This window comes from Lates calcarifer, linkage group LG15 (genome assembly GCF_001640805.2).
Source record: "Lates calcarifer isolate ASB-BC8 linkage group LG15, TLL_Latcal_v3, whole genome shotgun sequence".
NCBI lineage: Eukaryota > Metazoa > Chordata > Actinopteri > Centropomidae > Lates > Lates calcarifer.
The window spans coordinates 7,690,230-7,703,730 of record NC_066847.1 but is presented as its reverse complement, the minus strand read 5'-3'; the positions used below and the strand labels follow the sequence as shown (position 1 = coordinate 7,703,730).

The following is a 13,501-nucleotide window of genomic DNA, read 5'->3' as shown; positions in this document are numbered from 1 at the left end:
GAGATTTATTACTATTTCCCATGAGGTCATTCATATAATCTGTTTCTGAATCAGCCCAGCCATTTTCTTTGACAGAGGCGAACTGTTCTTTCTCAGTTCAGCTCCTCTTTCACTATTTCTAATTTCAAGGGATTTTTGCATCTGACCTCTGAGCTCCAAAAGGCTTCAGTTTTCAACACTTGATTTTCAGTTCCAACTTACTTGTCTTAAATTTCTCCGGTGTTACAGTGCACTGTGCCAGGTTGTTGTAGTCTGAGACCTACAGCACTATATATTCTTCCAAGTGAGTCAAATATTCACACAAATGGTGTATTATATATACTTTCAAAAATTCTGAAATTTCTGCAATATCATCTGACCCTTTGTTTGTTTACCAACATTTATTTCACCCCTTGTCCAAAGGGAATGTGCCCACCATCACCATTATTCAACACAGTTTTTAAAAATAGTATGTTCCCATGGTAGTTTCAGAAGCACCCAGTCCTTGATGAGCTCCAGATGTTGACCAGATGTGCTCTGCAGTGGGCAACACTAGTAGGCTGTCACCGCCACCATTTGGAGCCAAAGCCAAATCTATATGCTCTATGGTGAAGACGGCGTGATCCAAATATGGTTAAGTTAAATAGCTCTCTCTGTGATGGGTGCAAAGAATTTCTTATTAAATCTTCCCACGTTCACATTCATTGCAATGAGTCACTATTTGCAGAGTTTGCAGAGTGAGTCAGTTTTTCTCAGTGACACAGGATGCCTTTTCCACTTAACTGCAAAAATGCAGTTGACCACAAACTTTGTGGAGATCCTGTAGGGTTTCAACATTTTAAAAGATTTTGTCTAATTAAAGCATCATCCATAAACATCAGTCATTTACTCAAAGCTTAAATCTTAACATGTTTACTCTTCTGACTTAAATTTGTTCTTTGTTTTTTAATGTGAGATTAGTGGCACCAGTTTACTCCCATTAATCCAGGATTCACTGACAAGTTTAGCACTTCTCTTTATGTAGAAGAATAGACATACAGTGCCCCCTAGTGGATTGATGCAGCATTACATTCGGATGTAGAAATTCACCTGCATGTCAGTCCATTATGACAATAGTATCTCATCTCTCAGTATTAACATTCATATAACAGTGCTACAGTGCTTCTTTGGATGAATTATCTTTTAGTTCTTTGCAAAAGACATCACAATATTTCCTCCTATTTACAGCTGCATATTTTACATATTCTGCTGTGGCATCATGTAAATGTTAAAAGTACAGAAATACCTATTATAAGTAATAAAGGTTGAGACAGAACAGTGTAAAACATTAATTTGCTACCAAGCCTAACCCATTTTGGACCAGTATTTGTCATTTCCAGCATTCAAATGTCAAAGGTTTAACAGTATATCATTAGAAAGTCTCTATGAAGATCAAGTTTGTCTGGTCCAGTGAAGGAGAAGCTTGATCCTATGTCCAAAATCTATCTCTAAAATAGCCCTCGTTTGTGTGTCTGCAGCGGGAGAGTCAGCTTGTCTTCCCTGTCTCCGCACCATGTCAGAGAAATGTTCATCTTGTTAAAATTGCAGTTCGAGGGCCTGCCCCTGTGACAGCCAGCCCAGTCACACTGTGTGTTGGGATTAATGCTTCATCTTCAAACTGTTTACTTCCTCCTGTATGGAAAAGACATTTTAAACAATTAATTATACACAATTACGATCTTGGGAACAACAGCTTCTGTATTGCGTATTTGGCTGTATGCAGTAGGCATTAAGTATGAATGCATGCAAAACTCAAGACACGCTCCACTTACCTGCAGTGCCTGTTGTTTGCTTCTCTCCTTCTTCAGTTCTTCTTTCACTTCCTGCATGTCTTGCCTGATCAAAAGAGATGGAGACAAAGAGAGGAGAGTGTAGACATGATTATGTCTAAATAGGTCAGCTACACTGTACACTGCCAGGCAAGTCAAATGAATAAATGAAGATATAAGTGAAGTTAGAAGTCATTAACTTAGTTTTGTAGTGGGAAACAGAAAAATGAATTAATCTTGAGCTCTCTCATTAAGCTCCTGTAGTCAACAACACATTGTGTAATTGTCTTGTAACACACTTTATGTGTCATTTCTAATATATGTCTTGTAAACCTTTCCAGTCCAGCTGTATAATTAAGAGTCCCATTAGGAGAGTTTTCTAATTAACGTTTATGTTAAAATGTCCTCAGTGAAAAGGGGCTATTGTCAGCGTACAGTTGTCAGCGTACAAACACAAAACTGCCATCACTCTGAGGAATGAAATATAATCTCACAAATAGCTCAGCAAAAAAATTTAGCACTGTGGCTGAGGCTATCAAAAAGGCATAGACCAAAGGCAGCTTGGGCAAAATTCAGACAGTGTCAGAAATTTAGGACCAAGTTCTAATCATGTGACTGCTCTGGCTTCGACCCACTTCTGTAAACCAGACAGTCAGTATACTACATACACTAGCACAGAATTCAGTGGTTGGCACAGCTTTTACAGGGTGAAGTCGATTAATTCGCAATTGCGTAGACTGTCAGAGGCAGTTCTGGGTCAGTCGACTGCCTAGTTGGTCCTAGTTGGTGCTAGCATCCCTAACAGAATCTCAAATTGACCTCAGACTGTCCCACCAACACCCTAAAACATGTCTGGAACCGACCATGACAGGTGCACAAAAAAAAGAGCTAGTGAAGGAGATGCCAGTCAAGCCCAGTTTGCACACAACCACACAGTCCTTATAATCAAGCGACGTAAAAAATACATAACCCTGTAGATTCATTTGTAAGTTGCTCTGGTTAAAATCACACGTCGAGGGCTCCAGATGGCTTAAAAAGTTCAGTTGTCAGGAAATCATGTGTTCACAACTGTACACAGCATGGTTCATGTTTACCAAACAGGCCTCTGTGATGTTTCTTATAAGAGCAATCAAAGAGACAAGAAATGCCAAAGATCTAACACTGATGAGTTCAGTTTGTTTCTGGATGGAGCACTTATGTTATGGACACTGTTAGTTTTTCTGTATTTGGTTTTGATTAGTCATTTCCTCTGGGTGTGTGTGTGTGAGTAAATGTTCACAAACATCAGAAATTCAGTTGGGGAAAGAGGAGGAGTCTACACCAACTCAGAGAAGGTGAGAAACGCTTTTTTAATGTTTTTAAGGTCCTGTATAGGATTCAAGATGTTGAGACAGTTTAGATTTTTTACATTAAAAAAATACAGTGGCTTTACTGTTTTTATAAACACCTCTCAGATAAACTCAGTTTTTATATATGCCCACATTACAGATGAGTATTACTTACTCATGTCGTGTCTGTAGAAGCTCCAGAGCCATCCTCAGCTCTTTGATCTCAGCTTGTAGGCTTTCCACAGTTGGTTCATCTTTATGGGTCACAGTTTTGCCATCCACAACTACCTTGGGCGGTGCTGGTCGAACAGGAGGTGGTGTTTTGGGTCGAGGCTCAGGCCTTGCAGGTGATGGCAGGAGATTTTCTGCAGCCTGCAGTGAATAAGGTTGCTTTGCATGACATTGTAACAAGCAATGAACATCACTGGGCTTATGCTACACTACTTATGCTTACAAATGAATGGATAGATCATTATTACTCTGACAAAAAAAAAAAAAAAATCAAAAACTTTAAGATACCTGTGCTTTGTTGCATCCAGAAATTAATCAAAGTCACAAACCTTTTGCAAGCCAGGTAATTTCTCTGGTTGGACCTTTTGTGGCTGTAATTCTTGTTCTGTCTGGTCAGTGGCACTCTGAGTCTGTGAAAGAGACTTTAATGACAATCATTGCAAATAATCATTCCACACAACCTGCTGTGTGAACTCCCTTAACTGTGCTAGTTTGTCAACCGTCTTTTGGGTAATCAAGTACAAACCGTAAAAGGATACTTTAGGGAATACTGTAAATTCCTTAAAGAGTTTTCATAACCTGGAGATCAGGCCTAAACTTGTTGCTGTCAGTGTAAAGTGGGAATGTAGGCAGCTCATGAAAACTTAAGGTGTGTCTACCACTATGGCCACATCTCATGGCTGTGTTGCAGCTGAGGTTGCGAGTGCAGAAATTCTTATCTCTTCCTCTCTTATGATAACCTCCTTTGATTGTTTGACTGCTGAACCTTAATGCAAAATGGTTGAGTCAAGGAAATATTTACTACCCATGGCTTTTTCAAAAACACTTTCTGTTGTTGAATTGCAAGTAGCTCTAGAACTAACCTGACATGCAAAAGTGTCACCACATTTGGACAGCAATACAGATAAGGGAATCAAAAAGTATACCATCAAACAGCTAAAATGTATGCAGGATCTGTCATGCCCCAAAAGTGCTTTTACCTGAAAAGTACGTACAAGATTAAGAAAGAAGATGCCTCATTGTTGCAGTGATAATCTCAAATTACAAAAGTAATCTACAGAAATGGTGATTAGCACTACCCAGGTGGTTTAGCAGGTTGTTAGTGTTTTCTGCTATGGTTAAGCATTTATTATGTAACTCTTCGCATCCTTGTTGTTCATACTCACACAAAGGTTGCCATAAAGAAGTGATACATCAATATTAGTCTGTCACTAAACTGGACATACTTGTGCTGCTGTGACCAGGCCTGATGGTGGTCTTCTCTGAGGGGGTTTGGCTCTGTTTGCAGTAGGATGACTCAGCTTTTCAGTCTGCACATCCACTCCATCAAACTGGTCAGTTTCTTTCTCCTCCGGTTGTTTGGATGAAAGAGGAGCCACGTCGCCATTGGTTCTGGTGAAGATAATGGTGACATTTCATGAGATTTAAATTCATGTGAACCATTGACAGGGTAAAATGAAAAGTGGGACACATAAGGGATGGAAAAAAGAATCTGAATTTATGACGCCTTTAGTGAAAGCCGACTGTAGATCACAAAAGGGGAAAAAAAAAATTGAGGTTTCCGGTTTTGTAAACCTCGGATGGGTGCAGGTGCAGAGCATGGCAGCTGGCGTCTTGAAGTCTCTCTGTGTGTCTTTTTTTGTCCTGGCATATATTTCACTCTCACAGCACATATGAAATGATGGCCAGACTCCAAAGTTACAACTCAGCTTCAATAACCTTAACACACTTTTGAATAATCAGCCTAAGTGTTAAGTCCTGAGAGAGTGAGTTTATATAACATTAAGAAGGATTCTTGAAGAAGCTGGAAAATTATCCCTTCCAAACATATTTGCTTGGAAACAATTTTTAGAGAAGGTTTTTCTCCATTAGCAGCCCCCTCAAGACAGGGCCCTTTTTGTTTTCTCAGAGTGTGTGTGTGTGTGCATGTTTGTGTGTGTTTTTCTCAGGAAACAGGAAATGGGCTGCTCTCGTCTGTTTAGGCTCGATCTGACTCATCCCAGAGTTTCCAGTGAGCCACTAAAGGTCGGGCATCCTGGCATTCTTCTTTAAGGACACCATGGCAACTGGTGGTGGCGACCAAAACCTTTAACATCTAAAGGCTCCCCACTCCCGGTGCCAGACCAAAGAGGAGAAAGTGTTCCTGACATTTCCCAAAGGGTTTTTGCTTTAGAAAGGCTGCAAATGAATTCATGTCTCTTGAGTCAAGGGACATATTCCCCAGTAAGTCTTAAGTGGTTATGTCTGGAGATTGGTAGTGTGAGAGAACATCAGACCTGTTTGACAGCACTCACTTGGGTAAAACCTTGTTAGGTTTGTCTTTGACTGGAGGTGGACTGGGCTTGTTGATGGATGGCAGCTTGACTTTGGTCGGAGGATTGGTTCTCAGGTCTTTAGCCTCTGGTTTATCATCTGTAAAGCAAAGTTACCCCATTACTTCACAATATTATTTATTTTTAGATGGTATATGTTTGAATAATATCATATTTATAATGGAAGATAGTGGCATTTATACCTTTTGTCTTTGCTGGACCACTTTTCTCCATCGCTGATGTGTCTGCCTTCACTAAAAAGACAGTAGTGAAAGAAAAATTACCTCAAAGCACAAAAAAGTTGCATTTGTTGTGTACTGCAGACACAAGGGAGCAGTGGCTTCCTACACTGGGATTTCGTCAGACAAAGATTGTCATTTTGAGTCCATAGGCCATCTGGAAAATGTTTCCTTAAGCAACCACTTTTGAGGTCCCCTCAATCTGCAGGGCATTTCCCAGCTGCCATTGTGTGTAACAATATGAATACAGAGCAGGTTGTTGCTAAAAGAAGACCATGCATGCTCAGCAAATCAGCCGAAAAATAAAAGTGAACTTTCACACCTCATGCAGGTGTGGTTTCTCCTTTGAAAAGTGAGAGCAGAGATTCCCTCCGTCCATTCTACTTATGTTGGCATCACCGCTCATATTAATGTATAGTTTTTTTTTTCACTGATATGACTTAGAAGAACTGTAACACTGCCAGCAAAAAGACACAGGCTTATTTTATTTGCCAGATAGAGTAATTTGCAGTTGTTTATCCCAGAAAGCATTATGGTTCAGTGTGGTGGAGAAAAAATGCTAATGGTCTTTTAATTACATTGTAATCTAGATTAAGAGCAGTTGCATGGGAAAGCAAAGATATGCATGTCACTGCAGCTGAAAAGGTCAGCTGTATCCAATAGTAATGTAGTAACAACTCTCGAGGGTCTCAACAAGTTCATCAGGGACAGACAGTTATAATAATGCAGCCTATGAGAGTTTGCCTTGGAGGCTGAGACAACAAATGCTTAAATTATGAAGCCTCAGTGAACTGAGGGTAATGTGAGAGATCACTGTTTGCCATGCAAGCCAAGTGCTTGATAAGAGATAAGGTTAAGGAACCTGGTTAAAGCCCTGTTAAATAAATACAAGCACGACTTTAAAAAGAACAACTGCTCTAATGCATCTCCCTCAAGAAAAAGAACAAAACTTAGGACTGATACTCAGAGATGAATAATAGACTAAATGAGAATACAAGAAGCCTACCTTGGCTGTTCAAAGCATTGTGCAACACTCCCTCTCAAGCAAACCATCCACACAGCAGTAGTAGCTCAAGTGCTGCTTCTTGAGCTGGTTGTGAAAATCTCTGTGACAGAGCGCTCCGCTGCCCCCCACCCCCTTGTTTCCTCCAAGACGCTTGAACTGTGTCACATGACTAGTCTAACCATCCCCCATTTGACTATAGTCTGGGACTTCCTGTGAGAATTCTTGTGAGTGATACTGTGTGGAAAAAATGCTGTGTAAAGTGGTGGCAATACAAGATGTGATACACTACTGATATTCTGTTTGTCCAGGTAATATCTTTGAGTAGCCGAGTGCTTTGTGCAGCAGTGTTTTCACCTGCTTGGTTTAAACACACAGGTTTTGATGAGCATACATTTTGAATTTCCTACCAAGAGTTGGAAGTACAAAGAGACATTTTTGTTGTTTTGTTGGTACAAAATTTGCTAAATTTGCACCACTGTCAGCACTGCTTACTGAAACCGTAAGCAACATCCTGCTCTATGCAGCTTTTAGACTAGATTTCTACATCTTGTTTCAGGGGCTATCAATGCGCATCCAGTCTTTTCTGAGTCATCAGACTAAAAAAACAAAATATGTGAATACATTAAAAATGACAAAAGCAATTTAGAAACTTTAAAGTAGTCCAAAGTTTTACAAAAATTTCACCTCCTAAAAATATTATATTTATTCAAATTTCCAAACAAATAATCATGCAATCATGAATAAGATGAAGTAGAAGTACAAGATGTGTGTATTTGTTTTTGTTGATTTCCCAATTAATGCAGATTAATAAGGATTTTTAAAATTGGTTAACGTGGAGAATTTTTTTTGATATTATTAGATTGCTGCTGTTGTTAACGTAAACAGTGACAATAATATTACAGTTTTGATCTGAATAAGAAATATATTGAATAAAAATGTCTTTTTAAATGTTGAATTTTCCAGTGATGATAAATCAACAACACCTGCATGGCAACTAGATCCGTACTTTTAGTCAGGATATTTGACCCTACTACGTCATGAATAGTTTGTAATGGTTATGTAATGTCATTGTAAAAAAATGTTTTCAAACTGTGCGTTGATTCGATAAGCACAGAAGAAAATTTAAAAAATAATGATGGCATTGATCGGGGGACTGTTTTGGCTGCTTTTACACCACATGCCAGAAAGCGACCAACCAGTAAGGCTGTCAGTTTCTCCATCTGCTGAAACAACAGGCCATCACTGTCCAGACTGTCAGCACACTGCCAGGCAAAACACCACTGCAGCCAGAAATCATGAGTCAGAAAAGAACCTCTGAAACACGAAGCCTTGCCTAGCATCTGCTCCTGTGCTGCTGTGTTTGAGCAATACATGCTGTTCTCTTACCTGAGAGTTTCCTGTCGATGGTGCGTGCCGGCGGTTGGCTTGTGTTCCCAGACTAGAGGAGAAGAAATGGAAAACTCAACAGGCTGGCTAGTATGTCCCCTTGTGCACTAAAGACATCTCTATTCTACATGCTATTTCCACTGAGGGAATTTTCAGTGAGTAATTCCAAAACAGATGATGTTAAAGAGAGCCCTGAGTCACTGCATGCTGGCTACAGACTTGCTAAAGTAACACAAATACCAATCAGCTGAAGATCAACACATGTTAGAGACTTCGCAGTTTAACGATATTTCAAAAATAATAACAAATAATTAAGCAAATATTAGTTACTATAAAGCATGTCCACAGATTCATGGCAGTGCACTGCACCAGTCAAACACCTCTGGAATATATGGAAGGTCCAGTCCAACAAGGATCTGAGATAGTGTGTCAGGTCCACTCACTTGCATACTGTCCACTGGTGGTATCACCATGACAAAGTTATCAGGAAAGAAGCCACAGCGTCCGTTTAGCTCTCCCTCCCACCAGCCTTCATCTTCTGTTTCCTTCAGAGGGAGATTAAAGAGTCACATTAAAGGCTCAAACAGGGCACTGTCCTTTGGGATGTGAAATGGCTGCACATGAGGTTACCAAATGGTCAAGCAGAACATGGTCTTCTTGGTATCAGTTTATCACGGAAGCTATCATAGAAATGTCTCTTCTTCCTAATACCTTATGATTTGGCCAGCTGCAAGATTTGTGTCATTTAAACATACGTGTGCGTCATCTTGTGTACCGTGGCACATTTTTTCCTTGAAAGCGACACAACCAGTTTGGCCTGATAAACAATATGACACACCTGCAGCTACTTTGCAAGAAAGGAAATTGTTCTCTGAGGAGTTAATGAGGCCGTCAAAAGCATGACATCATGAGAAAAACATGTCATCTCAGAAAATAACAATAAAATGAGCTCAGACCTTCCTCAGTATTGTAACAATGTCTCCTTTTTTCATCTCCAGTTCATCCTCTGCTTTGGCCTTGTAGTCAAACATGACTTGGCAGCACTCCCTCGCTGAGGAGACATAGTAGAAGAGATAGCATGTTTATTAATCTTAAAGAACCTGAGCATTGAAGTACATGTGTGATTGGAATAAAAGATTTCAACAGTGACGACTAATCACAGCTGCCTTCACATCTCTACATCAAATACCCGGAACAGAGGTTGTGACTGACTGGAGATAAGGGTTGTAAACCCTTGATCCCTGATGGTTATTCCACTCTGTTGTAACACCCTGTGTAGTGATTAATGAAACCAAGTTACTGTAAGTATTTGTATTCGACACCACCCATAAACCATTCAAGTGAAAGTACAGGAATAGCCACTTGTAACTCGTTGATGGTATGTTAGGGTCTAAACAAACCTGTTTGGTTTGTTTTGAAAAATGCTGTCCAAAAATAGGAACAGTGTCTAACATGAGGATATCCCTTTAGTGTTTGGTTCATTTGGTTCAAACTTACAGTTTTTTCCTTTGTTCTTCACACTTGCTCTCTGAGGTATCTGCAAGGGGACAAAAATTACAGTAAGCAGGCAGAAGATGGCTCATATGTGTTTCAGGGAAGTTATTTCTGCATTACCTACCTCCTTACTGAACACTGCATCTGCGAGTTTTGGTCTTGACTTGCCCTCATTGTGCTTGCTATCTGTAAAAAGAGTGTGAACAAAAGTGAGTCCAGCAGCTTTTTAACATTAGATTATATGTAAAAAAAAAATATATATATATATACATATAGTTTTGCCTTTACTAACCTTTTGGGGAAACAAAAATTTCTTTGACAAAATTTGATGGGAATGCTCCCACTTTGCCATTTTTTATGCCCATCCACCATCCATCTTCAATCTGGCACGTAGATCATGGCAGGGAGACAGCATATTGCAAAAAAATCATGTGAGGAAAGGAGATTTAAAAAAACAAAATAAGCATTGTCCATAATTTGAAACGTTACCATCCCATATACATTCCAAAGATTACAGTCATTCTGTTTCAGATCTCTGATTACTTGATGGCATGAACACCCACATGAACCCTCAGAACCAGTCACGAGCATCACGGTAAAGCTGTAATTTGTGTGAGAAACTCTTTATCAGCCTGGCATCCAAATACAAAGAGAATGTAATACCCAAAAAACACCTGAACATTCAGTGAAAATCATATGTAAAATGCTCCTTATTTAGCCAGGGAAAATTGGCTGCGGAAACATTCCCCCTGCGCCCTGATTTACATATAATGCTCAGGTTTTGGCTACCTAAGGATTGCTGGGAAGACGCCATGCTTCAGGCAACTCAACAGTAGACTACTACTGCTTGTTTGCAGAACGTGCTGAGTCAATGTTTGGTTATTTAAGCTCAAATGTTGAATGTAAGAAGGGACTCTACCTCTCTGATGACCTCAAAAGTCTCGCCAACAGTCAGCTCCAGCTCATCTTCATTCAGGGGGCTGTAGGCATACAGTACCTCGCATTTCCTCGTCTGTTTCATCCTCTTTGCTGGAAATACAAAGAATCACCAGCCACATCAACAGATAGATGTAACATTCTGTAATCTACTGGTAATGCTGATAGAGAGATAGAGCTCAATAATGGTGTGTTTAGCTTGATAGAAGGCAGAGAAGTCAAGTCCCAACAAGACAGAGCTAAGACTGCAAAGCGCTTGGTGCTCACTCACATTTCTAACATGTCTGATCCCTCAAAGGCACTTTGTTTGTTTTTTTATGTGCTCCATTTTCATACATTATAATTAGGCTTTGTGTGGTGAGGATGTGGTTAACATATGTATACAGTCAGCTTGCTAGCTGTACTGTCTTGCTGAGTGCATGCACCACACTGTCCACAACACTTATGAGTTCAGACCATAAACGTTACAACAGAATGAAACCCAACCTGTTTTGAATAGCATTGTCAGATATTTTCATGATTTATTTTGAGTAATTTTTGTGCAAGCTGAGATAAGGGGCATATACTGTAATGTGTGCAGTGTATTAAAAGCATCTCTAAGTGAGATGATTTGGTTATTGATACAATGTGTTAAATGTGGATATTGTAAGTAAAATTAAATTAAATAAATCATTTAAATTGCAACCTTTCATTGCCTTCTAGTCAAAGCATGTATAGCTATTTCCTGATTTCTAAGCTTATAACAGTGAGGAAAATAAAAGAGTGCTGAGATTTTAGACTTAGCACTGTACTTTTTCTAATGCTTCGTGGTTCCCTCTTGCTGTCACCTATCAAATAGACTGGCACCTCCTGTAATGACAAACCAAAACGAGGCATATTGTAACACATGTGGATAAACATGAACTCAGGTAAACACACAGTCACAGCACAGCCATATGATAACATACCTTGACAAAGTTGGCAGGGAAGATGCCTCTCTTTCCTCCCAGCTCCCCCTCCAGCCATCCCTCCTCACTGGCCTTGGTGACATTCTTGACCACATCCCCTGCCCTCACTGTGATCTCGTCTGCCATGGTGCCCTCAAAGTCGATCAGCACCAGCACCTCTACAGTGTAGCCGTAAATGGGGCAGAAAATTAGATTCTTTTCACAAAGGCTGGTGTATTTGCCTCGCAAGTTGATTTGTCCTGACATTCCAGAGGCACTGGAAGCTAGCCAAGGATACAGGCTTCGAGTGAATGTGGATTATTACAGATAAACTGTGCAGTTTCCTTTTGTCTGTGATCATTCCTCAAGTGGGAAAACCTATTTTCCATGTTGGTATTTTCCTGCAGCATTAAGGGAACTTTACAGGACTGAAAAACCAACAAGTTGCGCAAAGGTCAGTTGGTTTTACAGCACTCACTTACACAGAAAAGATCTCTGGATATACATATCTTACACTACTTTTTCAGCAAATACAAATGCATACCTTCAGTCTATACGAAGCTATTCAGTGGTATCCATACACCACTGCTGTAGTGTTATTTGCATTTCAAATTAAAATACTTTTAAAAAGTCAAATCAACAGCTTTTTAAGCAAACACAGATCAACTCAATTTTGTCTTCATTAGCTGTTGAGAACGTATATATATAATTCTATTTTGTCTATAAGAAAAAGCAATAACACTGACTCACCCATGGTATCTTTCTTTCGTTTGCCCTCTTAAATTTGAATATGTAATTCCTTCACAAAGCAGCAAACAAACTCTTGTTCTCAGAAGGAGAACTGAAAGAGTGTGGTTGTGTTGTCCAAGACTGAGAGATATGGCAGGCAAGGCCCTTCTTCCTACTTGTCAAAGATTAACATTGAGCAACTTTTCCTGAGGCTAGTCATGGCAAGTCAGCAGCAGGGAGTAGGATGGGTCATACAGTATAAGGGGAGGGAGAGAGACGGAGAGAGACAGGAGGAGGAGAGAAAAGAACAGGTAAGACAGGTTTGAAGTGAAAGAACAAAGCTCATAATAAGTAGGACTTAAAATGGAGTATGACAATGGAGTTCATCCGCAACACAAAAAAATATTAGAACACAAAGGTCAACATTCATAAGCAAAACAATTACACTTTAATCTGGGTCTTTTGCACTCTTTGAACTATAGCAAATAACTATATATTTCAAATAAATTTAATTTTAGTACCTTATTATACAGTTTGTTGAGGGGAGTTTGTTTGAGTGTGTCTGTAATGTTGTGTTTGTGTGGCCCCTCAGGCAAAGTGGTTGGCCATTTATAGAAAGCAGAACCAGGGTATGCAAGACTGAATGTCACAAACCAAAACAGACATTTGTTTGCCTATGAAATGTAATTTGTTCCTTGTTTATTTCTTTCTTATTTTCCAATTAAAATGTACTTAATTCTTACATATAGGCTGTGGTTGTAGTAGCTAAAGCTCTCTTCCTTTCCTTTGCTCTAGTTACAGCGCATTGTTTTGGTCATCAGATATGGAGACCTGCTCCACTCATGTACTTCCTCATCTTCTCTGTTGACAAATAAGTCATGTCAGTCAAGTCTTCAGCAATGTGGAGAACAGGATATTGGCCTTGAGTCTCACAGGGATGAGGAAACACTCATCACCAAAAATTTTTCAGGATCTTGTGGTTGCATATGCTGATGCATGAATTATTTGTGTTTAAAAACACTGTGGCTCTGTGAATATGAGTTGCCCCAAGAGTAAAGCATGTGAGAGTCTGTTTCTTTGGGTGTTAACTACCAAAACGTAGCATGTAACACAGTCTGTGTTTAAGT

At 39.6% G+C, this 13,501-nt stretch overlaps 1 protein-coding gene across 1 annotated transcript; it reads right to left on the bottom strand.

Moving 5' to 3' along the window:
• Positions 1-977: 977 nt before the first annotated feature.
• Positions 978-12,577, bottom strand: sh3d21 (SH3 domain containing 21). Its single transcript, XM_018699908.2, has 17 exons — positions 12,396-12,577; positions 11,667-11,824; positions 11,511-11,568; positions 10,703-10,812; positions 10,076-10,166; positions 9,908-9,969; positions 9,787-9,826; positions 9,246-9,340; positions 8,733-8,834; positions 8,290-8,341; positions 5,862-5,912; positions 5,641-5,758; positions 4,573-4,738; positions 3,676-3,756; positions 3,291-3,487; positions 1,791-1,854; positions 978-1,650 (listed from the first exon to the last, which is right to left on the bottom strand). The coding sequence occupies exons 1-17, from the start codon at positions 12,397-12,399 to the stop codon at positions 1,618-1,620; spliced, it is 1,482 nt and encodes a 493-aa protein (XP_018555424.1). The 5' UTR covers positions 12,400-12,577; the 3' UTR covers positions 978-1,617.
• Between the last annotated feature and the right edge of the window lie 924 nt (positions 12,578-13,501).